At 37.6% G+C, this 26961-nt stretch overlaps 2 protein-coding genes across 2 annotated transcripts in view; both read left to right on the forward strand.

Annotated features, from left to right (window-relative positions):
• The first annotated feature begins 68 nt into the window (after window positions 1-68).
• Window positions 69-14515, forward strand: LOC106883995 (uncharacterized). The gene is made up of 6 exons (XM_014935158.3): window positions 69-195; window positions 3334-3434; window positions 5592-5699; window positions 8600-8713; window positions 10942-11067; window positions 14435-14515. The coding sequence occupies exons 2-6, from the start codon at window positions 3368-3370 to the stop codon at window positions 14440-14442; spliced, it is 423 nt and encodes a 140-aa protein (XP_014790644.1). The 5' UTR covers window positions 69-195; window positions 3334-3367; the 3' UTR covers window positions 14443-14515.
• Window positions 14516-26938: 12423 nt separating this feature from the next.
• LOC106883997 (uncharacterized) overlaps window positions 26939-26961 on the forward strand; it is a 12213-nt gene continuing 12190 nt past the window's right edge. The window contains exon 1 of the mRNA XM_014935159.3: window positions 26939-26961. This exon is cut by the window's right edge and continues 29 nt beyond it. The gene's annotated coding sequence lies outside the window, so the exon portion shown is untranslated.

Raw genomic sequence — 26961 nt, forward strand, 5'->3', positions numbered from 1 at the left:
AAATAAAACAATGTTTAACATCTTTTTAGCAAATTGTATTTTGATAAGAGTTACTTTAGAGTTGGTAACACTTACAAGGTTAGAAGATAATGAAGATATTTATAGAAACCAGCTGTCATTTCTCACAGATTTTTACCTTATAAAATACTTGCCTTTCTGCAAAACCTCATCAAAGATTTTCTGAAGAAACTCCAGGTATGTAACAGTTCTGACTTTGGTAACAAGCCTCTTCACAAAATGGAAATATTAGTTTCATTTTTGTTAAATAACCACAACGGTTATTGTCATTATTTTCAGAGATATTATCATCTCATTGTCGTTGTCATCGTCATCATCGTAGTCATCATCATCATCATCACTTTAACTTTCTCCTGTAACATGATGGTATGCTTTTAATGTAACTCTTGAATTATAGCACTTTATATTGATGCATTGTTCGAGGGTAATATATGTGTGGAGCAACATGTATATATGATAACATATCTATGGGAGAGTAGATTAACAGCCTTAAGGACTTGTAGGACAACAAAGTAACAACATAGTATATATAACTGTAGGACAACATATCTGCAGGACAGCATGTCTATACCAGGTTTGTTATGAGACTAGATCAACATATATGTAGGAGATAACTTGAATGTAAGGGCTAAAGATAGAAATGATTAGCATTGGGAATGATTAAAAAAACATGCAAATATATAACCAAAACTACAAGACTTTGAAATATTGATTTCAAATTTTGGCACAAGGCCAGTAATGTTGGAGAAAGCGATAAGTCAATTATATTGACCCCAGTGGTCAACTGGTACTTATTTTATCAATCTTGAAAGGATGAAAGGCAAAGCTGACCTTGGCAGAATTTGAACTCAGTACATAAAGATGAACCAAATGCCTCTAAGCAGTTTGTCCAGTGTTCTAACAATTCTGCCAGCTTGTTGCCTTACAAGATTTAGAAATATTCACTACAAGGCACTGTTCATATATTGTACAGATGACTTTTAATGCAATAAAAAGTACAAATGCAAAACAAAACACTGTACGTACCTATGACTCACAGAGTGAAAATGCATAATACAAATAAGACTATTGAATAATTATAACAACATCAACAGTAATGACAATAATCATTCTTTCCAATTCTGGCAGAAGGCCAGCAATTTTGAGTGGAGTGGGTAGTATAACATGCTGAACCCAGAAAGGATGAGAGGCAAAGTCAAACTCAGAACATAAAGAAGGACAAAATGTCACTTAGCATTTTGCCAGGCATGCTAAAGATTCTGTCAGAAAGCCACCTTAGACACCTTGTATAATAATAACAGTAATAAAAAAATTTTAAATTCACTTCAAAGGCTTAAAAAGAAACAATAAAGTACAAAGACTGTTTAACAGGGAGCTTACAAAGAGGTATGGGGTGGGAAAGACAGCTTATACAAAGACAAGAGGAGTGAAATTTGTTATATAATATATCATTATCATCATCATCCTTATCATCATCATCATCCTTATCATCATCATCATCATCATTTAACATCTGATTTCCATGCTGGCATGGGTTGGATGGTTTGACAGGAGCTGGCCAGCCAGGGAGCTGGCCAGACTCCAAATTGTCTGTTTGTGGCATGGTTTCTACAGCAGGATGCCCTTCCTAATGCCAACTACTTTGCTGAATGCTTTTTATGTGGTACTGGCAAAGGCTACACTTATGTAGCACTGGCACTGGTGCATTTTACATGGCACCAGCACTTGTAAAGGAAAAGCTTGTATGTAAGGATGACAGCGAATTGTACCTGGCTTGACATGTTTTCTCAAGCACTGTTAATCACCAAAACTCCCAGCCCCTTGTCATTTCCACAGTGAGGTCCAGCATCTGAAGATCCTTTCTCACCACTTTGTCCCATGACTTCCTGGGTTGGCTCCTCTACAATTACAGCTCTGCACTTCTTTACACAACTGTCCTCATCCATATGCATCATGTGACTACACCAACAGTTTTCTCTCTTGTACACAACATCTGATGTCTCTTATACGCAGTTTTCCTCTTAAATCCTCTTTCAGGATCCATAAAATAAGTACTAGTAAAGTACTTGTGTTGACATAATTGACTTACTCATCCTTTAAAATAACTGAACTTCTGCTAAAATTTGAAACCATTATTATTATTGTTATTTTATTGTTTGTCACACACCATCTGTTGTCGTTGGTGTAATACTGATGACAGCTATCCAGAAGCAGTGAATTGAGGTGGCTCCCTCAATAGTGAAATACTTTTCTAAGTATTCTATAATTATAATAATAATGAACTTATTGTATACAGTGCTCAGGTGCACTACAACTCAGAAAAATTAACCAAAACAAGCATTTCCAAGGAGTGTTGCTTTCAGTATCACCACCACCACCGCTGCCACCGCCACTGCCGCCGTCATCGTCGTCGTCGTCGTCGTCGTCGTCGTCATCATCATCATCATCATCATCATTAAGGCAGTGAGCTGCCAGAATTGTTAGCAAGCCAGGCAAAATGCTTTGCAGCATTTCATCCATCTTTAAGTTCAGTGTTCAAATTCTGCTGTGGTCAACTTTGCCTTTTTAAGTGGCATCAGCACCTGAAAGGACAAGCCTGTATATGTGGGAGGCAGCGATTTTACTTGGCTGGATGAGTCTTATCAAGTACAGCAAATCACCACATCTCATGGTCCCCTGTAATTTCCTCAGTGAGGCCCAGTGTCCAAAGATCGTTATAAAGGGATGAATTAATAATTCATATAAAGTGCCACAGATGATTACATGGAGTAAATAAAAATGTATAAAACAATATTTAAAACAAGATATATATAATGTTTAAACATTTATTTGTGTTAGTTCCTTCCTGTATTATTTACAACTGGAGATTCTGGAATCTACCACTTAGAGCTCTTGGATTACAATGAACAAGTAAAGGCCCACCTCTAGTGGACTGATAATATACAACACTTCATAATGTGTCAGAAATTTGTACTAATATTCTGCCCTTTTTATCCTGTTACAATGTGACCCCATTTCCTTCTTGATCCATACATCATTTGGAAATTGCTGATATTTTATAAGATCTTTGCTAGTCTTGTGAAGGGCTGTGAATTTCATTTATTCAGGGTGAAGGCTGGTTCATCCTCTCAGAAGATGAATTGTTTTATGGTAAAGAGAGTCTCCCCTTCATGGGAGGTGTACCTTCCTGACTTTTTAACTGCCTTTAAGTCTTTTCTTTATATTTTCTGTAACCTCCTCATTATTTATTTATGCTATTAAACTCTTGCAATGCTATCTTAATTGAAATTGTTTACATTTTTTATTTGTTTACAGGTAATTGGAAATATCTTTTTGGCATCATAAAACCATGCTAAACCAAAAGGGAGCTCTTTTGTTTGGTTTTCTTGTACTCTGCTCTGTATTGAGTATAAGCTGTAAGTATTTTATGAATATAATGCAAGATATTTACTAAAAGTTGTTATTGATGATGATAATATAGCAGAGTTATGATCAGAGATTAGGAGCTATGTGTGGTGTATGCTGAGAATAAATTTTTCCCACAAGACTCCAAGGAGCTGATGCTTATTTATGATTTTCATAGCATTAAAAAGAAAAAAAAAAATTAGAGAAAAATCTGTCTGGAGTGAATGCCAGTCTATTGTGAGTAGCTTTCCTCTGTTAGGTATTGAAATTGACACTGGATAAAGTGTTAATTGCACAGTTTGGCAAAGATGTGAAATAAGAGAAAGAGATGTGACCGAATTAGATAAAGTTGTTGGGAAGTGATATAAACTTTTTAGTTTGGTGAAAAGGAGCCATTGTAGAAGCTGGGTGAATAGCGAATGAAAGCCTCCCAACCAAAGGCACAGTATGGTGAGTGCAGGGTGTTCAGATCATACAGGTTAACTACTTTATATACATGCATTTACTGTAGTCAAAAGTATGTTACATTTTTAAAAAGTGGTCAGTTTGGTCACCACATTGAGTACCCACAATCCATTGCTTCTGTGTATTGTTTCCTTGATAATTCTAACACAAAACTTAATCTGGCAGATAAACTTTTGTTAGTGATTGTGGATTATTTCATCCCAGTATTAGATATTCTAATTTCAGCCTGAATAACTGTATAACCTTATACAACACAGATGAAGTACATAAAATTATAAACATTTATGTGCAGGATATGTAGAAAAAATACAATGTAGATAACAAAGATAAACTTTAGAAAGGCAAGCTGGTCACTGAAAATAAAGCATACTTGATATCTAATAAAAAGGTAGAATTATTAACCTTAGTTTATGGAAAGAAACACTGGAGTCTGTTGAGATTTTGATAAACAACAATTTATTCTTTTCGTGCACTAAAAATGATAGTTGTCTTACTATAAACAACAAAACGTCGAGGGAATTTTTGTTCTTGGTGTTGTTGTAGTATCAGATAAAGTGTGGTTAGTTGCTTATTGGTTACTGACTTCCAATGTTGTAGGCCCTCCAACTGTTCATTGTTTTTGTGTTGTCAGCTGCAGTCCGCTGTCTCTGTCAGCCAACTTCTACAGTGTCAGTCAATGCTTTCTCTGCAACATGCCAAAATTCTGTTTAGTGTTCATGATGTACTGACTTTATACTGCAAGATAGGTTCAGAATGAAGTGTGCCAAAACACAAAAAAAATCATTATTTGATGTGATGACGTGATCAGTCAGATTTCGTGGATCATGTAGGCAATATGAATTGTGATATTGGGCGATTGCTGAATATTCCTACTACAAACCTATCAGGACTAAAAGAATAAAATGGTGGATATTAATAACATAGTTTAAACAACTTCTTGATAAATGAAACCAGGGGTTTTCAAACTGTGGTCCACGGACCACAGGGGGTCCGCAATGACAAGACAGGGGGTCCGTGGACAGTAAATACTTTTTATGGGCAATTTGATTTTATATATGTTTTTTTAATCGAAATCTTTTAATTGACAATAAACCTATTTGTTAAATACTGTTAAATAAATAAATGTAAAAATATATGTTATTTTAAGCAAATATTTATGTATAAATTTCATAAGCATTTATAAGGGGGTCCTTAAGGTAAAGAGTGAAATATAAAGGGGTCTGCAAGTCAAAAAGTTTGAAAACCCCTGAATTAAACAACTTTTTGATACATTTTGAAGATGTCAAAAATGAAGTGAGACCCAACAGAATTTGAACTTAGAGAAAGAAAAAGATTAATTAGATACTGTAAAATTGTTTCTGTCTAGCATCAGGCTAGCTATGTTCAAGTAAACCTATAACCAAAGGTATTTAAACCTTGACCACCTTGATCATCCTGTCTTTTTAGGAATATATGAGACTACATTATCTAGTATGTCCTTTATTTTTTTTAAGATGGTAAGGTATAATTTAAAGAGATTTGACTGGTCTTTCTTGGAGGTTAAACATCTACCTAGAGGTTCCCTCAATAATTGTTAGTGTATCTCAAAAGCTTCAGCTTCATCTTCAGTTCTTTCATCACCATAAATATTATGAAAAATTTATTCGTGGTTTTGAATGTTACTTTCAAATATTTAATCATTGTTTCTTTTATTTTTGTTCCAGTTTCCACATGTACACACAAAGGTGTTGACCACCAGCAGGGTGAAAAATGGGGAGAAAAATGTGTGAAATTTACCTGTCATAGAGACAAGGTTAAAGTGATACAATCTGGTAAGTATTTCATTTAGCAAAGACCAAAGTCTTAGTAAGTAGGAAGGCAGAAAAATCACAAATCCCTTCAGGTAGATGGCCCTGCTCGATCTATAGAAAAGGCATAGGTAGAAACTCCATAAGATGTACCTGGTGTAAGCTATGGACACATAAAAGATGCAACAATATCAAAGGAAGGTTAACTGGGAAGGTAGTTTTTGTGTGTGGTAGCTGCACAGGGGCAATAAACACTGAAGATGTACAGAAAACAGACTCCATCATATACCAAAGGTAAAAACTAGTAGTAGTTGACAGCTTCCGTTACCTAGGTAACCAAGTCAGTAGTGAGGGTAAATGCACTGAGATCATAGCTGCTAGAATAAGAATATCCTGGGCAAAATTTAGGGAGGTTCTACCTCTGCTGGTAACAAAGGGCCTCTCACTCAGATTGAAAGGTAGACTGTATGATGCATGTGTGTGAACAGCCATGCTACACAGTGGTGAAACATGGGCTGTGACTGCTGAGGACATGTGTAGGCTTGAAAGAAATGAAGCTAGTATGCTTTGCTAGAGGTGTAATGTCAGTGTGCATACACGACAGAGTGTAAGCACCCTGAAAGAAAAGTTGGACACAAGAAACATCAGATGTGGTGTGCAAGAGAGAAGACTGTGCTGGTATAGTCATGTGTTCTGTATCGATGAGAACAGCTGAGTGAAGAAGTGTCACATCCTAACAGTGGAGGGAAGCTGTGGAAGAGGTAGACCAAGGAAGATCTGGGATGAGGTGGTGAAGCACAACCTTTGAATGTTGGGTCTCACAGAGGCAATGACAAATGACCAAGACCTTTGGATATTTACTGTGCTTGAGAAGACCTGTTGAGACAAGCGAAATTGTAGTCATGGCTGATGCCAGTGCTGCCTGACTGGCACCCATGCTGGTGGCACATAAAAGGCAACATTTGAGTGTGGCCGGTGCCAGTGCCGATGGCACATTAAATAGCATCATTCGAGTGTGGTCGATGTCAGTGCTGCCTGACTGGCTCCTGTACTGGTGGCACATTGAAAGCACACACTACACTCACGGAGTGGTTAGCATTAGGAAGGGCATCCAGCTGTAGAAACCTTGCCAGATCAGATTGGAGCCTGTGCAGCCTCCTGACTTGCCAGTCCTTGGTCAAACCGTCTAACCCATGCCAGCATGGAGAGTGGACATTAAACGACGACGACGACGATGATGATGATATATATATATATATATATATATATATATATATGTGTGTGTGTGTGTGTATATGTATATACATAATATTTAATATATATGTAAAATGTAATATATATATGTATATATATGTGTATGTTTGTGTGAGTGTGAGTGTGTGTGTCATTGTGGTTGAACTGTATTTGTCCCAATCATCACTTGACAATCAGTGTTGCTTTGTTTACATCCCTGTAATGTAGCACTTAGGCAAAAAAGGACCAATAGAATAAATACAAAACTTTTAAAACATATCTACTGGGCTTGATTTGTTCAACTAAACCCTTCAAGGTGGTGTTCCCTCATGACTGTAGTTCAGCAACTGAAACAAATAAAAGGTAACAGATAGAAGATAATATCCACTTGCCCAAAGTGCCACACAGTGGCACCTTGAGGAAGTGTCTTTTACTATAGCCTTGGGGCCAACCAAAGCCTTGTGAGTGGATTTGGTAGATGGAAGCTGAAAGAAGCCTGTCATATATATATATATATATATATATATATATATATATATATATATATATATATATATATATATATATATATATATATATATATATATATATATGTATGTATGTATGTATTTATGAGTATGTGAGTCTGTGTTTGTCCCCGCACCATTGTTTGACAACCAATGCTGGTATGTTTATATCGCTGTAACTTAACGGTTTAGCCAAAGAGACTGATAGAATAAGTACTAGGCTTACAAAGAATAAGTCCTGAGGTTGATTTTTTTCTAAAACCCTTTAAGGTGGTGCTCCAGCATGGCCACAGTCAAATGACTGAATCAAGTAAAAGAATACTGGTGAAAGAATGTATTGGTGCAACAAGGAGTAGAGGCATAACTGTGTTGTTAATAAATTTGTTTCACAGCCACATGGTTCCAGGCTCAATCTTCCTGCATGTCACCATGGGCAAATGTCTTCCTGCATAGCCTCAGGTTGACTTTGTGAGCAGAATTTAGTAAACTGTGTGGAAGGCTCTTGGTAGATTGGCAGAACTGTTAGAGAAAGTTTATTAAGTATGACAAACAAAAGTCATAACAGGTTAATATAAGGTTGAATATAATTCTGGTGTGTTGGACTAGTTGTTCTTGATATCAATCCTTATGATACAACTTGCTGAAAATTCCTTAAGATCCAAATTAGTAACTCATCATCATTATCATCATCATTGTTTCAACATCCACTTTTCCATGCTTGCATGGGTTAGATATTCTATGGCCAGATGCCCTCCCAGTCACCAACCCTCACCTGTTTCCAGGTGAAGTAATATTTCTCCCATGACCTGACATGTTATCATAGAATATTGGAAATGAATGACACTGCTTGTATGAGAGTGACAATTATTTTACAACTATCATGTGATGTCACAATAAGGGAACACACACACACACACACACACACACACGATAGGCAGGACCGAACCCAAAACCATGTGGTTGGGAAACAAACTTCTTACCACACAGTCATGCCTGGCCTTATCTAACAAGCCCCAAATATTTTATCCAATGTGTCTTTTCATTTTTTTTAAGACAATAGGATGTGATATGACAAAAATTTGGTTGCTCTTTCTAACAGATCTACTGATCATGTAATGATTCCTCATTGGCTTGTGAAATGATGATGTTGATGTTCATATTGTACATATGTTTGTGTTTTTTTAGGTTGTGATGATGGTGCTATTTGCCGAAATGTTGGCAGTCATTGGACCAAAAACTGTATTGGCTATACTTGTGAAAATCACCATGGTAAATTCAATTTGAAGAAAGTTACACTACGTAAGTTGATATACTTTTTCAATTCAAATTCTTTCATTACACTATATTTCTGGCACACAGAACTCACTAGCAATAGTAACCTTGGTTGTCTATAAGAATAGACATGGTGGTCTTGGACAAGAAATTCACTTTGTAACCACCTGGTTTTGGATTCAGTCCAACTGTGTGGCACCTTTGGCAAATGTTTTGTACAGCTTCAGGCAAACCAATATCTTGTAAGTGAATTTGCAAGATGGTAACTGTGTGGAAGCTCATCATGTATATCTATCTGTCTGTCTGTCTGTCTGTCTGTCTGTCTGTCTGTCTGTCTATGTATCTATCTATCTATCTCAGTGAAGTTCATGGGGAGGGAGTACTGGAGGATCTTAGGAGTTGAGAAATTCTGTTGGAAAGTGTGTAACCTGATCAAGGGGTCGGTAATAGTGTCAACTGATCTGTAACAACGTTCTTGAGAAGGTAGCTGACTGAGTTAGTCGTAGATTAAGAGTGTTGACAGCTGCATTTGTAGGTGCAAGAACAGCCCTGTCACGAAGCCAATCTGGTTTTATGTATTCCATTGTAAGATTTGTGTAAACAGTAGAAGATAAGTCATCAGAGCTGAAGAATGTGGCCAATATATACACACACACTCACATCTTCCATCTTATATATTATAGATAAAAACACACATACTCGTATATTAGGATGTCCCCCCCCCCACAAAAAAAATGTATGCATACTTTGAAAGTTTATAAAGTCAGTGTTTATTAAGATATATTTCATTTTAAATTTAATAGAAATTACAGACAAAATTAAAATTTTTATGAATGTCTATTTTCAAACTGATGACTGTTCTAGTCCAGGCACTGCTGATGACAGGAAATAAGAAAATTGCAAACTTCAAGAAACATTTTGTTTGATATTTTATCTGTATTCTCATTCAATGGTTACCCTCAATTTGTCAACTGTCATTGGTTTTGTATTGTAAACTTAATCTTTTAATAGCCCCTTTAAAAAAATCTTGTGGTAAGAGGTCTAGAGAACACAGAGAGTATTCTACTGAACTTCTTCTTCCAGTCTGCCTGTTTGACAAAAATCTCATCATATAGGCCCTAACACTATTATGGTAGTATAAAGGTGCCCCATCTTGCTGGAAATAAAACTTCACATTTTCAAAACCATTTTCAGTGCTTGGCATGATAGATTACCATGGCAAGTTCAAGTAACTGGAACTGGTCACCCATTTGCGTCTCTATTCACCAGAGTAGGATGGTGCGAAAACTTATAAACAATGCTCTCAAGTAATTTAAATAAAATAAATGGAACTTATACTTTAAATCAGTAGATCACCTTTGGCAATATGCTGTGCTTGAGAAGATGTGTCAAGCCAAGTGAAATTGTAGTCGTGGCTGATACCGGTGTCACATAACTGGCACCTGTGCTGGTGGCACATAAAAAACACATTTCGACTGTTGGGCCTCACAGAAGCAATGTGGTTGCTGTCAGTGTTGCATAACTAGTACCTGTGCCAGTGGCATATGAAAAGCACCTTCCTATCTTTGGGTTTCATGGTGGCAATGACAAATGACCATGACCTTTGGCAATATGCTGTATTTCAGTAGAAGACCCATCAAGCCAAGTGAAATCATAGTCATGGCAGATACTGGTGTCATGCAAGTGGCATCTGTGCTGGTGGCATGTAAAAGTGCCCATTACACTCTTGGAGTGGTTGGCGTTAGGAAGGGCAGCCAGCCAAATCAAACAAGTCTGGTGTAGCCCCTCAGCATACCAGCCCTGGTCAAAGCATCCAACCCTTGCCAGCATGGACAATGGATGTTAAATACTGCTGCTGATGATGTTGATCAATGATCTCAACTGGGCCCCATATGGCCCCAGGATAGCCATTAAAGATTTTGGGGGAGTCCACACAAGTGGAATAGTAACTTGGAGATCCACAGTATTATTTTAAGGGTCCATGAAAAAATTTTGCTTTAGATGTGTTTATTGCAAGAAGCAGCTGGGTTTCTTTCTCTAACACTTAACATAGTTCAACATGTTTTTTACTAATTTATGCCAGTGAGTGTAGGAAAAACAAAATAGGAATTTTGAAAGAAGTATCTATAAGACTATTTTTTAAAACATTGAATGGTTATGGGGCTCCACCAGAATAAAATAGTAATTGTATAGGTCCATAGATAAAAAATGTCTGAGAACCCCTGATTTAGATATATATCTTTGAAATATTTCAGGTTGCAAAGGTCATGACCATAAATGCCACAAAATAGGATCCCACTGGAATGAGACAGTTCATGGAAACTGTATCACCCGTAAATGCATCAAGAAAGACCATTTGCCAGAAATTGTTAAACTGTCCAGTAAGTATCTTTTATCTTTTATCTTTTACTTGTTTCAGTTATTTGACTGTGGCCATACTGGGATACAGCCTTGAAGGGTTTTAGTCAAATGAATCAAACCCTGTACTTATTCTATCGGTCTCTTTTGCCAAATGACTAAGTTACTGGAACATAAGCAAATCAACATTGGTTGTCAAGTGATAGTGAGGAACAATCACAAACACATAGAGACAAGCACACACACACACGCGCGCACACACACACACACACACACACACACACACACACATTCTATATTTGACGGACTTCTTTCAGTTTCCATGCACCAAATCCACTCACAAGGCTTTATAGTCAGCCTGGAGCTATAGTAGAAGGTACTTGCCCAAGGTGCTATGTGGTGAGACTGAACCCAGACCGATGTGGTTGGGAAACAAACTTTTTATCACACATGCCTGTGCCTTACATTATAGTATATTATAAATATTTCATTACATATTTAATATATATTCTAAAGAATATATATTAAATAAATGTTACTGAAGAACATTCTTTTGTTCATTCAGGAGATTTTACTGCTATTTTTAGTAGATCAAATTATTGTGCAGAAGCTCTCTCACTGAGTCATTGAAAATTGCTTGAAACACACAGGTAGTGTAATCAAGTAAGAATATAGTCATGAAAGCATTAACTGACACAATCTCTGACAACCAGAGGGTAAATAATTTTAGAGAGTATCAATACTGTAGTGCAATATCTTCATCATAATTTGGTAGAAAAAAGAAATTCGCATTCTAAACTAATAAAGATAACAACAACATACATACATACATACTGACACATAATATATTAAGATATGTGTGTGTGTATATATATATATATATATTAACTTTCACTATCTCTGATAACAAGAGAGTAGACCCCTCACCACCATCACCATCACCAACCCCACCAGTTGGTGGGGCTAATATTTCCAGAAATTATAGACTGTCCTACTTCTTGAAAGTCCTGTGACCACTCACTGAAATGTCCCTGGATGTCTGTATGAGCACTGAAGACCTCTTTAGCAGAATCAGTGAATGTAACTGTTGGTTGTGTAGTGGGTAGGATGGATGTGATATCATTCTATTGATGTTGATTTTGCTGTAGAGAAATGTGTGAAGATAATCTGTAAGAGTGAAGTTGAGTTTCATGAGGTAAACACAAGGGAACTGAGCCTCCTCTTAAGATTAACCTATGACAGTGATTACTTGGATAACTATAACTTATATAGTTCGTCCCCACTGGCCCAAATGAGGAAGACCACTCACCATCACACTGACAGCATAGAAGAGCATCACAGAATGCTGGAGTGGCTGGACTATACCCATCCAGGATCCAGAGAACAGTAATCAGGTGTAAAAGATATATTGCACATGCAATAGATGCTTGTATAAGAACTGTTTTGAACCACTTAGACAAGTTCAGTAAGAAATTATATAGGCAGGTTCAAGGAGCTACCATTGTTGTTGGTGCTGCTGGGGATGTGGCTGGCCTCTTTATAGTCTGGTGGGACAAAAAATTTAGTCAATTCCTAGATGAACACTTTATAGCTGTAATACTATACTGTAGATATGTAGATGATACCAACATTCTAGTTAGAACAATACCAAGTAGTGATACCGAGGGAGCCAAGAGAAGAATGATAGAGCATTTAGCACATAGTTAAAACTATCCATCAGAGTATCAAAGTAATGATAGGCTACCCAACTAAGCACCCTAACAAAGACTCCCTGTCCTTAATACTGAACTTTGGTTAGATAGTACAAACAAGGTTCCATGCTTCCATTCCTTTTATATGCAACACATAGTTTCCAGGTATGTTATTTACAAGAACTCAACTTTATCACACAAATAATAAGATAAACATACTTATACTGGATTTAGTTAGGATAGTGAATAACATATTCCTCTTGAGCAACTCTTGTGAAATATTATAAAGACATGAACAGGTCTTTATGCACCATATGCAGTTCTCTGGCTACAACCAGAGAGATGGTGTCAGAATGTACAGGGTGGTGGTTGGGAAGAAGTTAGATGACATCATGGGTAAGGATGCCAGTGGAACATACCCTAGATACCAAGGCAATCATTGGAACAGAATACAGACAATTACTGATAATGCAAATGGAATAAACATGTGGTACAACACAAAGATATTTCAAGGGGTAATGGTTTGTAGAGGCCACACCATATGGGGAGTTGGCCCTTAGGTTCAGGAAGGCTATGAAGGTAGCTAAACTCAACATTAAAGTTGTATAAAACCTAAGAGGTTGAAATCATAGTAATGTAAAACATACCCATTTGACAAGACCACATGTACTGATAGGAACTGCATTGCATGTACTTTTAATCCTAGTATTAACTGTATATATAAGTGTGTGTGTATGTGTGTGTGTACAGTAATACTTCACTTTATGAGGACCCACTTTACAAGACCCCAGGTTTACGAGTTTTATTTTATAATAAATATAAAAAGGTTAAACAGCCATTTTGTGGGGGGGGGGGCAATGTTGTAACATGTGGCAACACTGGTTCTGATGCATCTACACAGCAACAGAATAAAATGATGGCATAACATTTAATTGCTACTATGGGAAATTATTGCTCTGCTTTACAAGCTTTCACTTTATGAGCGATCTCTGGGAACAATTTAACACATATATTGAGTCATTACTGTATATATATATAACTACAGTGAGAGGGGGAGGGGGAGAGGGGGAGAGAGGGAGTGAGAGAGAGAGAGAGTGAGAGAGAGAGAGTGAGAGAGAGAGAGTGAGAGAGAGAGAAGAGCATACAGCTTCTTAGAGGAAAGTTTTGCAAAATTATTGCAAACATAATTTAAATAGTGGCACAAGGTTAACAGCTGTACCAACAAAGTAGAATTACGTTTCAATTTGCTAGGAAAAGAAGTCTCATGAATAAATAATGGGGCCTTTGATTGTTTAAAATGAAAATCAAACTAATTAATTTCATCTTTCATTAAAAGCACATCAGATATTTCCTACCTTGCCTTTGCAAGTACAAGTCATAAAGTGGGGACAATTTAATCAACTACACTTTCTACATAAGTTTTTTGACCTTATGCCTATTAACATTATATTTCACACCTGAGTTATTAGTTACTTTTTAAGGTATGACGTATATTTTAAAGTATGAAGACTTGAGATATCAATTCTTTTAGTCTGTATCTCAACTCATTAGACAAGGGGTTGGTGATTTACTTTTCACAGCAACCTTTTTTTTCAATAGTTTCTAAATTTCATGTTCATTTTGTCAATAAAACCCTTTGATTATCTTTGAGCTGATATATTTTCTCACACTTATTTTGTTTTTTATAAATTTCTTTCAGAATGTTAACAACATGGCAGCTATATTCTGATGGTACATTATTTTTTTGAAAATAAAATTTGAATCAGTCAATGTGAACAAAGTGTTTTGTGTAAACTTAATATTTGAACTGACTCATGCTGTATTAAATGTAATAATATTTATGTTTGCATAAACATGAAATGATGAAACTAAGAAGACTTGATTGGCTGTGAAATTTTATCAGGTGTTTTACATCTAATAAAAACAAGATGTCCACGTAGTCAAAATTGACAGCTTTATATAGTAGCTGGATTTGGATGGTTTAAGTGCTAAATGATTAAATCAATTTAAAAAATGATCTGTAAGTATATGTATTGAGTGTCATAGTCAAGTGAACAGTCTGAAGTGATATGGACGTTTGATAGAAATAGATTGTTACAGAAGCTAATTAGAGAAATGTGATTGGTAATGAAAAAAACTTGGAATGATATAGACAGATTATTTATAGAGCACTAGAACAGACAAAAGAAATAATTATTTATCTCATTGGCTCAAAGTCATTATTTTAATAGGGAATAGCCTGTTGACAAAACCTGGTGGTAGAGTGAAATGTAAGTTGATCCTAGTGAAATTTGAAATCTGAATATAGAGACACAAGCAGAACCTTGTGTATTTTAAATTAATTAAAATAAAAATACATGAAGAACTGAGATGATTGGTGATATGTGATACTCAAGCAGACCCACCAGTCATGGTAAAACTGAGATTCTGGAAGTACAATGTATATATATATGCACAACTTACCCAATTTCCTTCTTAAACCATCCCCACTACCCATTATCTCTCTATTGTTATTCCCTCCAACACCTGCATAACTGCAGTATTCTGTTGCAGTAATTAAATATGAGCAGAATTGCTTATTTCATCTTTCTTTCTGATACCACTTATCTTTCTCATTATCCAGAACCATTTCAGTTGATATCTACCCTTCCTTTTTAATACTGTTTTGCTCCACCCACATTTTACATTGATCACCCTTCTGTACCCCAAATTATTTTGCTTTCTCTACCACTATACATCTTTCACTCTCCCCATACACTATGTTCGTCTTTCTACTCACACTCTTGCAATCCACCCAGATATCATCTCCCTCTCATTCTTCCTTTTTTTATTGTATCATTATTACCATTCTGCTACCCTTTACCTCTTTCTGTACTGTCAATCAGCACCTACTCTCTGTTACCTCCCTCCAACTCATATGTATCACTGACCACCCTCTCACTCCTTCTCCGTCATTCACTACACCCACCCTTCATTACAACCCAATTTCTACAGTCCATCATTTATTTTCTATACTTTCTCTCCAATATATATTTATCATTTATCCCTCAATACTCGCTCTTTATTCATTATATTCACCGCCTCATCCATTCTTGGTTCTGCAAGCTGCATGGTGACCTCACTAGAGCTGGTGCCATAAAAAAGACCACAAAGTGGTTGGCATTAGAAAGGGCTCCCAACTATAGAAACTATGTCAAAGCAACATTGGAGTATGATGCAGTCCTTGGGTGCATTGGATCTTGTCAAACCATCTAACCCATACCAGCATAGAAGTTGGATGCAAAATGATGATGATGATAACGACGATGGTGACGGTGGTGGCGGCGGTGGTGGTGGTGGTGGTGGTGGTGGTGGTGGTTGTGACACAGGGGCTTGTTGCTGATAGTATTTGTATCTGATTGAAAGTATAAAGTAATAAAAGTAATATCCTCTCCATTCAGTGGGTCATTGGAAACCTGGTAAAACTTCCATCCTGTGATTTAAGGGATGGTGAATTGAAGTATTTTCCTATTTCTTTTTCTCAAGCATATAGAGGTATTTGAGATAAATTCTATGAAACAGATGGATTAATGAATATTTGTGACATTAAACTGAACTTTACATTCACATTTACAGCTGAATGTCTACAAATAATTAGTTTTGTAATTAGGTAGAGTGGACTATAGTTGAGTGTACATGTCAGGAACAGGACAACAAAGATTGGTGGAGTATGAACTATTAATCCTTCAGTTCTTAGACTAACATCCTGTTGGCTGGCTGCAAATCTAATTTAAATTTTAATCAAAAGAATTAATACAAGGATTTGATAAGTATTGAGAACAAACTAGCATACCAGCTGTTACTTGTCACCTATTTTATAGATAAATCATTAAAATTGTTTCTATAATTTGAAATACAAAAATCAATTGGAAGAAATAGTAAATAGAAATACAGAGTTGTACTGAACCAACTTCCATGAATTTACTTCTTGCTTTTACAAATGAGGGAACTTCCACATGGTTTTTCAACCTGCTAAAATTAGTAAATCTCTCTCTGACCACATTCTATCATCTAAAAAGACAAAGGACTCACTGGACAATGCAATCTTTTATCTACAAAAAGATGAAATGTTTAAAGCTGAATGTGTTTGATCATTAGTGTACTTGATTAGAGCTGATCTGCAGTTAAAGTACAACTCACAAAAATTTATTCTCACTTTAATATTTCATCAGGGATGGTCAATGGGTTGGAAGATTAAGAAAAGACAAAAGGCTTTGTGGTATTTATTTAAGTACATTTTTTTACATTCTGAGCTGAGATCCCATGAAAGTGGAACTTAATATTTCACTCTCCAAGAGATCAATTATATAAGTATAAATTATATAATGGAGTTGATATAATCTTCAACTTTATTTGTTGTTGGCACTCCGTTGCTTACGACGTCAAGGGTTCCAGTTGATCCAATCAACGGAACAACCTGCTCATGAAATTAACGTGCAAGTGGCTGAGCACTCCACAGACACGTGTACCCTTAATGTAGTTCTCAAGGATATTCAGTGTGACATACAGGTACAACAGAAACTGGAAGAAAGAGTGAGAGAAAGTTGTGGTGAAAGAGTACAGCAGGGGTCGCCACCACCCCCTGCTGGAACCTTGTGGAGCTTTTAGGTGTTTTCGCTCAATAAACACTCACAACGCCCAGTCTGGGAATTGAAACCGTGATCCTATGACCGCGAGTCCGCTGCCCTAACCACTGGGCCATTGCGCCTCCACATATATATATATATATATATATATATATATATATATTTCATTTCATTTCAAAGTTTCAGCTCAGAGCTGCGGCCATGCTGATGCACCACCGTGCAATGTTAATTCTCTAAATGAAGTATTAACAGTAACTGCACGATAAAGTGTAGTATATTGCCACTTAAGTGTGGCTGACCCCTAGGGGTGGATGTTACTGTTGCTTTTAGCCCCAGGAGGACATCTCCTCCAGCTGGCTTATCGACACACTACTGTGTCCTGTTTGCCAAGGGAAGTTATCCCTCTCACCATGATCTGTAGCACGAACGGACCCGGGTTTCAGGGTTATTTCCCTTCGTCGGCGTTCGATAGCCACTGATCCTTGATGAGAGAGACAAAATCTTGGCAATCTTATATCTACTTTTCCATATAAGATTGCCAAGATTTTGTCTCTCTCATCAAGGATCAGTGGCTATCGAACGCCGACGAAGGGAAATAACCCTGAAACCCGGGTCCGTTCGTGCTACAGATCATGGTGAGAGGGATAACTTCCCTTGGCAAACAGGACACAGTAGTGTGTCGATAAGCCAGCTGGAGGAGATGTCCTCTTGGGGCTAAAAGCAACAGTAACATCCACCCCTAGGGGTCAGCCACACTTAAGTGGCAATATACTACACTTTATCGTGCAGTTACTGTTAATACTTCATTTAGAGAATTAACATTGCTTGTTTTCACCTTTTCGATATCAGTGAAGAATTTCACTGGAAAAGTAGATATAAGATTGCCAAGATTTTGTCTCTCTCATCAAGGACCAGTGGCTATCGAACGCCGACGAAGGGAAATAACCCTGAAACCCAGGTCCGTTCGTGCTACAGATCATGGTGAGAGGGATAACTTCCCTTGGCAAACAGGACACAGTAGTGTGTCGATAAGCCAGCTGGAGGAAATGTCCTCCTGGGGCTAAAAGCAACAGTAACATCCACCCCTATGGGTCAGCCACACTTAAGTGGCAATATACTACACTTTATATATATATATCTATGCATATACGTGTACATATACATGTGTATATATATATATATATATATATCATCATCATCATCATCATCGTTTAACATCCGCTTTCCATGCTAGCATGGGTTGGACGATTTGACTGAGGACTGGTGCAACCGGATGGCTACACCAGGCTCCAATCTAATTTGGCAGAGTTTCTACAGCTGGATGCCCTTCCTAACGCCAACCACTCAGAGAGTGTAGTGGGTGCTTTTACATGTCACTCGCACAAAAACGGCCACGCTCGAAATGGTGTCTTTTATGTGCCACCCACACAAGAGTCAGTCCAGGGGCACTGGCAACGATCTCGCTCGAAAACCCTACAAGGCCAGTCGGGCAGTACTGGCAACGGTCACGCTCAGGATGGTATATCTTATGTGCCACCCGCACAAGAGCCAGTCCAGGGGCACTGGCAACGATCTCACTTGGCTTGCCGGGTCTTCTCACGCACAGCACATTTCCAAAGGTCTCAGTCAGTAGTCATCGCCTCGGTGAGGCTCAATGTTCGAAGGTCTTGCCTCACCACCTCAGCCCAGGTCTTCCTGGGCCTACCTCTTCCACGGGTTCCCTCAACTGTTAGGGAGTGGCACTTTTTCACGCAGCTATCCTCATTCATTCTCACCACATGTTCAAACCAGCGCAATCGTCTCTCTTGCACACCACTACTGACGCTTCTTATGTTCAGCTTTTCTCTCAAGATACTTACACTCTGACGGGTATGCACATTTACATTACACATCCAGCGGAGCATACTGGCTTCATTCCTTGCGAGCTTATGCATGTCCTCAACAGTCACAGCCCATGTTTCACTGCCATGTAGCATGGCTGTTCGTACACATGCGTCATACAGTCTGCCTTTTACCCTGAGTGAGAGTCCCTTTGTCGCCAGCAGAGGTAAGAGCTCTCTAAACTTGACCCAGGCTATTCTTATTCTAGCAGTTACACTTTCAGTGCACCCACCCCCGCTACTAACTTGGTCACCCAGATAGCGGAAGCTATCAACTACCTCTAGTTTTTCTCCCTGGAATGAGATAGAAGTTGTTTCCTGTTTGTTTACAGTGTTTATTGCACCTGAACATCTGCCACATACAAAAAACTAACTTTGTAGTTAATCTGCCTTTGATATTGCTGCACCTCTTATGTGTCCATAGCTTGCACCAGGTACATCTTATAGAGTTACTACCTACTCCTTTACTGCATACTGAGCAGGGCCATCTACCTGAAGGGGTTTGTGTTTTATCTACCTTCCTACTTATTAGGATTTTGGTTTTTGCTAGGTTGACTCTAAGGCCCTTCGATTCTAGTCCTTGCTTCCACACCTTAAACTTCTCCTCTAGTTCTGATAGTGACTGCGCAATTAGTGCAAGGTCATCAGCATAGAGGAGCTCCCAGGGGCAACCTGTCTTGAATTCCTCTGTGATCGCCTGGAGGACTATGATAAATAGGAGGGGGCTGAGGACGGAACCTTGGTGGACCCCTACCTCTACCCGGAATTCATTACTGTACTCATTTCCAACCTTCACCTTACTGACAGCATCTCTGTACATGGCTCGCACAGCTCTCACTAACCATTCTTCTATCCCAAGTTTCCTCATTGACCACCAGATAAGGGATCGGGGGACCCTGTCAAAGGCTTTCTCCATGTCAACGAAGGCCAGGTACAGAGGTTTATCCTTGGCTAGATATTTCTCCTGCAGCTGTCTCACTAGAAATATGGCATCAGTGGTGCTTTTACCTGGCACGAACCCAAACTGCATCTCATCTAAATTGATTTGCTCCCTAATTAGTTGGGCTATGACCCTCTCCGTAACTTTCATAACCTGATCTAACAGCTTGATGCCTCTGTAATTATTAGTGTCTAAAGCGTCACCTTTACCTTTGTAGCAGTTTACTATGGTGCTGCTACACCAGTCATTGGGTATGACTCCTTCGTGTATCACCTGGTTCGTAATACGGGTGACTAGGCTGTAGCCAATACTGCCAGATATTTTGAGCATCTCTGCAGTGATTCCTGATGGGCCGGGGGCTTTCCCTGTCTTCATACTCTTAATTGCTTTATCTACCCTGGTACTGTCAACTCGGATAGCTGGTCCCTCTGTTGGGTCGACATACGGCAGGCTCTCTTTCTCCCATTCATTCTCTTTATTAAGCAATCTATTGTAGTGGCATCTCCAGACCTCTTTCTTTGCAGCCTCATTTAGTGCAAGCGTACCATCATCCATGCGAACACATTTCTCTCCTACAACATCACTATTCTCTCTCCTACACTGTCTTGCAACACGAAATACCTCGAGTCTTTGGTCCTCACGGCGCAGAACATTGGCAAATCTTTTCTTATCTGCTTCCCCTCTGGCTAAATAAACCTGTCGCCTAGCTTCCCTTCTGGCAGATTGGTACAATTCCCTGCTACCACCATTCTTCCAGTCCTTCCAAGCCTGTTTCTTTTGTCTAATAGCCCCGTCTACATCCTTGTTCCACCACCACGTTACTCTGGGTCGAGAGGGGACTTTACACCAGCCACAGATCTGGTCTGTGGCTCTCAACAGGTTGTCCCGCAGAAATCTCCAATTGTCTTCCACGTTGTATGATGTTATATCCCCTTCTATTTCGTCAAATGCTTCAAGTAACTTGTCTCTAAATCTCTGTCCATTTGCAGGGTCTTTAAGTTTCCATACCCTTCTCCCCCAGGCCGGTCTACTTCTGGGCACCCATATTGCCTTGATCTCGAAGTCGCTAACTACTAATCTGTGTTGGGGTGTACATTCTTCGCTAGGGAGGGTTTTGGCATTTATAAGCCTCCCTCTTTCTCTAGTTCTGGCGAGGATGTAGTCAATTTGGTTAGAGTGTCTGCCGGATTGGTAGGTGACTAGGTGACAGGCAGGTTTCCTGAAGTTGGTATTGCAAACCATAAGATCGGTTGCATCACAGAACTCCAGCAGTCTGGTTCCCTCCTCGTTGCGGGAACTGAAGCCATAGCCTCCATGTATGCCATGGAAGCCTCCAGCACGACGTCCAACATGACCATTGAAGTCACCAGCCACAAAGAGAAGGTCTCTGTATCTTGTCGACAAGGTAGTTTGCAAGAGGGCTAATGGAGCTTCGTCGTGGGTTCTATTAGCATAGAGATTCCAGTACGAAATGGTGGTGGAGTTGGAAAGCGAGCTGGTTATATGTTTGGGATTCGCGCGCGAGTCGAAGAGGAAATGGTGGAAGAAGTGGTGATTCAGAGAGTGAGAGAGAGAGAGATAGAATACAATAGGGAGGGAGAGGGAGAACCGGCAGCAGTACATCATGCTGGTCAAATTCGTTAGGTTTTTAGGAAAAAGTTGAAAGAAACACAACCTGAGATTAAATGTTTAGATCGGTAACAGAAATGAGAGTAAAAAATCGTAATTTTTAAAGGGAGTTAGAGACAAATTTCAGTCAGGTTTGGGCTAAGGAGCAAAAACTTCAGCAAGTAGATGCAAAGACGATAGATCATGTGAGATAGAGAAAAAATACATAAATAATCATGAATTCAAGACATAAATGTATAGCTAGAGAGAACGAAGTGGGGTGATGGATGGGGAGCGCATCAGAAGGGATAATATATGAAAAATAGGAATGACTTAGCTATTGTTCATGTCTTGGTGAGCTTCGTCGTGGGTTCTATTAGCATAGAGATTCCAGAACGAAATATTATATATATATATATATATATATATATATATATATATACACACACATAAAGCTTTCATAAAATTTGTGGTTTTTTTGTCTGTGTTAGAAAATGTTATTTTATCTGAGAAGAGGAGTGGTACCTTGTTACCAATAACTATTGGGAAGATTTTATGGAGTTGATCAACCTACTCAAAAGAGTAGCCAAATTTCTTTCATTAAATTTTATTCTATTTGGTGATGTCAAAAATCTGAAGGAAGACAAGAGAAAAGAGAGAGCCACAGTGTATAAGAAGTGTATAAGATTGAAAAGAGATTTTTTTAAAGTTGGGGTCTGGACACACTGTTTTATATGCATTAAATATACAATGTATCTAATTTTTGTCTGAATATATGATCAAGGCTTTCACACAGCATTGACTCCTCTCCCTATTTATATATGGCAAGGAAAATTCATTACGAATGGGTAGTCACAGTTATTCTCCTATGGAGTTCTCTGACATGCTCTATAGAGAAGCTTTATATCTTTCATCAAACTTTCATTGATCAACAACATGTTATTTCCTTATTTTACCAACAAATGTAACATAAATGTATGTATGATATACAATATATAACAGCAGATAAAATATTAGGACAGAAGAGGTGCAAACATAGAAATCACAAAGACAACGATTGAAGGAAACAATACTCTTTTAACTCTTTTACTCTTTTACTTGTTTCAATCATTTGACTGTGGCCATGCTGGAGCACCGCCTTTAGTCGAGCAAGTCGACCCCAGAGCTTATTCTTTGTAAGTCTAGTACTTATTCTATCGGTCTCTCTTGCTGAACCGCTAATTTACAGAGACGTAAACACACCACCATCGGTTGTCAAGCGATGTTGGGGGACAAACACACAAACATATACACACACATACATATATACATATATACGACGGGTTTCTTTCAGTTTCCGTCTACCAAATCCACTCACAAGGCTTTGGTCGGCCTGAGGCTATAGTAGAAGACACTTGCCCAAGGTGCCACGCAGTGGGACTGAACCCGGAACCATGTGGTTTGTAAGCAAGCTACTTACCATACATCCACTCCTGCACCTATAAACATAAATATGTAATCTTTAAACATATAAATGTAATCTTTAAAATATATTTTAAAATATACATATGTAAATAAAATAGGGGCCAAAGTTCCTCCAAATCAAAGTAAAAGCATGTGTTTGCAATTACTCAGACAAGATCTTACTATTCCAAAACCTTGATTACCTTCTGGGGACAACATACTGCCAATTCTGCTAACAGTAGCCCAATCCAATAATGATTTCTAACATAAGCAAAAGGCCAAAAATTTGGCAGGTAGGTAACAGTAAATTTCTAGTACTTAGTTTATGAACCTCAAAAGGATGGAAGCCCATTTCACTTTCCAAGAGTATATTTTAACAAACTCACTGGCTACTCATGACACCAGCACCTGTTCTGGCATTATTCTATATATATATCACTGGTGAGGACAGATCACAGCTACCTCTAGCAGTTGAGCATTCATCATTGACAAGACCAAGGAAGATTGAAATCATGTGATCTGGTAATCTTGGCACTGGAAGTGGCAGAGATTTGTCTCTCCACTAGCAATATAAAAAATGGCACTCCATTGGTTGTGATGATGAGGGTTCCAGTTGATCCAATCAACAGAAACACCTGCTCATGAAATTAACATGAAAGTGGCTGAGTAGTCTACAGACACACGTACCCTTCATATAGTTCTAACAAAATCTTTAACTGTAACCGCTATAGGAAAGCTCTACTTAAACTACCCATTTTTTCAGCTACATTCATATTCCATCTTTTGGTCTGGATATTTCCAGTTAGACTTTATTACAACCTACGTACTGTAAACAAATTGTGCCCCAGGGCTAAATTATGTTCTTCACACTCTTTCTTTTAAATATCCCTTGGTTAGTGTCTATGATTATAAGTAACAACAATCTTGCTGTAACTATTAACCATACACCCCCCTGCAGATATCTTCCATCAGACATTCATTACATCAATGAATAAAGATATAAATAACCTGAGGTGAGACATGTCTTATCCAACACTACCAATACATTGTTACAACTCAGATCAAGATAGGACAGCCATAGCAATACAAATACTCTTTTGTGTAGTTTTTAGATGGTGAAGTATTCTGAAATTTTAGTTGTATGAATAACAAGTGATTAAAACCTTCATGCTCATTTCAAATGATCAGGCCTTTTAGCTCTAACATTTTTTCATAGTTATCCCCGGTGAAGGTACATTGGCAAGTATTTAAGGCATTGGGTTCACAGTGTGTCTTTGAGCAAGGTACCTTTGAGTATTGTGTCTTCATTTCATATTGCCCCAGTTTACTCAACTGAAAACGAATACTAGCCTGGTGATGGTGCAAGCCTTTCTCCCTCAGACTGTCACATCCTTGATGTTTCCATGGGTCAAAGGGGCAGTGGGTAGAGAGATTATCTATGTATGCTTGCAACTATATAGGCACATAAAACACTTAACAACAGTATAGTACATTTACCCTAAACTGCATCCCAACAGATATTTTGGCTCTGACCTTTATGCTGATCCTTTACTACACCATAAGAATACTCTGCAGTAGGTTACTTCTTACATATCTAAGATAGTGCAGCAACAATGCACATAAACATAAAGCATATCCAATTGATAGAGAAGCCTTCATTTACCAACATGTTTCTTACCAACATGTCACTTACCAATATGTTACACCCATTAACTCAACAATACAGTTTAACCACTGTTCCTTCATTAGCACAAAACCAAAAATAAGAGGCTTGCTTTATGGTTTTAATCTATGACTTAACTACACTGTGCTAGGAAGCTGTATGTGACACATATATCTGAGATAGATATTAAAGTGTTTGTGAAGCAAAGAATTTCATCAATTCTACAATTGTTAACTTGTTCATCTAGAACTTCTGAAAAAGTGGGATAATATCTCACATTTTTACTATTCAGCTGTTTGTGTTTAGAATTCATTTCTGAGTATTGTTTCTTCCCTCTGATTCTACAACAATCTCCATTTCTTCTAGCCTTTGATATTTGAGACATTAGGAGGTACTGGGCCACTAAGAGCAAAGTTCTTGTCATTGTTGACCACTCACTTTACTGAGGTGCCAGGTGGTGCCTGTGAGGGTGCTTGGCTGTTCCAGTGCCTCAGCCTTGCCATCATCAATGATAAGTGCATTGGTTTGCTTCAGTAGGTTCTGTTGAAACTTGTGGTGTGCAACCAATTGAAGCACTTGGTGTTGAATTGATGTTTCTTTTCTTTTTTCCCCTTTTTCCTCTTTTTTCTTTTTTCTTCTTTCTTTGCTCATGTTTATGTTTGGTTTGGGATTTGTATTTCAATATGGTTTTGTATTATATATCATATACATATGTGTATATGTGCTATATATGTAATAGAATTAATATTAATTAAAAAATTAGTTTCCATACTGTTTGGTGCTTCCAGTCAGTTATTCATTATTATCAAGCTATCAATACCTTCTGTAATGGACAGTTTCTGTAAGATGTCAATATCTAAATAAAAATATAACTTCAGTTATAACAATGTTGGTAAAATTTCAATCAACTCCTCAGTACAGGAGCAGTGTGTTTACCCTCTTCCCTATGTCCCATCCAGAAGATGCCAAAACTTTCAAATAATGCTTAGTTCACCAACTTCATGAAAAGGTAACAGTTCGCCTGACACAGCAAACATGATGATTCTCAATCCCACAGATGCAGATCATCCATTGAAAATTCTTTAGAAAGAATGCAGGGTACACATCTTCCACTCTGTGATGCAAGGAAGGAACAGAGACTGTATAGTGTGCAATAGCTCAACTAAGAGAGTACAGACATTCCTTTATTGAAATGGTTGCACAAACAAAACACACCTTCGCCCAAAACAATGCTTTATAAATATCATAATGATGTGGATATGTAAGGTTTTTGACACTAATCATGTTGATGTACATAGACACAGTGGAATATATTTTAAGGATTTTTAAAAAATTTCATTATTTATATAAAACTTCGTGTAGATTCATGAAATGGGTCATTTTACAGTGAAAAGCATCAAAATTTACAATTAGAAAGGATATGCAATTTGGATTTATTAGGAAAAAATTTTCACTACACCATAGAAGTGCAATACCACTAACAAATACAATATTTATATATATTTTCTGAAATTACATTTAATTATTTATAATTTAATATATAATAATATTCTAAGTCTCCTTCATAATTAGCCACATAAACAAAGAGATTTCAAAGCCTCCATGCACTTATAAATTTTAGTGAAGGAGAAAATCCCGGAGATAAAAAAAACAAAACAAACCCACCAGCAAACAAGCTCTGATACTCTTATCAAATCATTAAAATATCAATGTGAAAATGTTTAAAAATGGAGAAAAAGATGTTATGATAACATTATCACTAAGATCCTATTAAATCTTGATAAAAATGTAATATTAGTGAAAGTAAAAAACAACAACAGTATATGATTAAAATATAAACAGGTGTAGCTTCTCAGAAGATTGAACCTCTATCAATGTGTGTGTGTGTGTGCGTGTGAGTGCGTGTGTGTATGTGTGTGCGTGTGAGTGCGTGTGTGTATGTGTGTGTGTGTATATATATATATATATATATATATATATATATATATATATATATATATATATATATATATATATATATATATATATATATATATATATATATGTATATATAAAACTTCTGTTTAG

The sequence above is a fragment of the Octopus bimaculoides genome, chromosome 2 (assembly GCF_046866305.1).
Source record: "Octopus bimaculoides isolate indiv1 chromosome 2, ASM4686630v1, whole genome shotgun sequence".
NCBI lineage: Eukaryota > Metazoa > Mollusca > Cephalopoda > Octopoda > Octopodidae > Octopus > Octopus bimaculoides.

What these genes read in the sequence shown, in the direction of transcription:
- LOC106883995 (XM_014935158.3), top strand. Translation starts at nt 3,368, where the DNA reads ATGCTAAACCAAAAGGGAGCTCTTTTGTTTGGTTTTCTTGTACTCTGC. An exon ending in CTCTGTATTGAGTATAAGCT is followed by an intron (nt 3,435 to 5,591) that starts GTAAGTATTTTA and finishes TTTTTGTTCCAG; the next exon opens with TTTCCACATGTACACACAAA. An exon ending in GGTTAAAGTGATACAATCTG is followed by an intron (nt 5,700 to 8,599) that starts GTAAGTATTTCA and finishes GTGTTTTTTTAG; the next exon opens with GTTGTGATGATGGTGCTATT.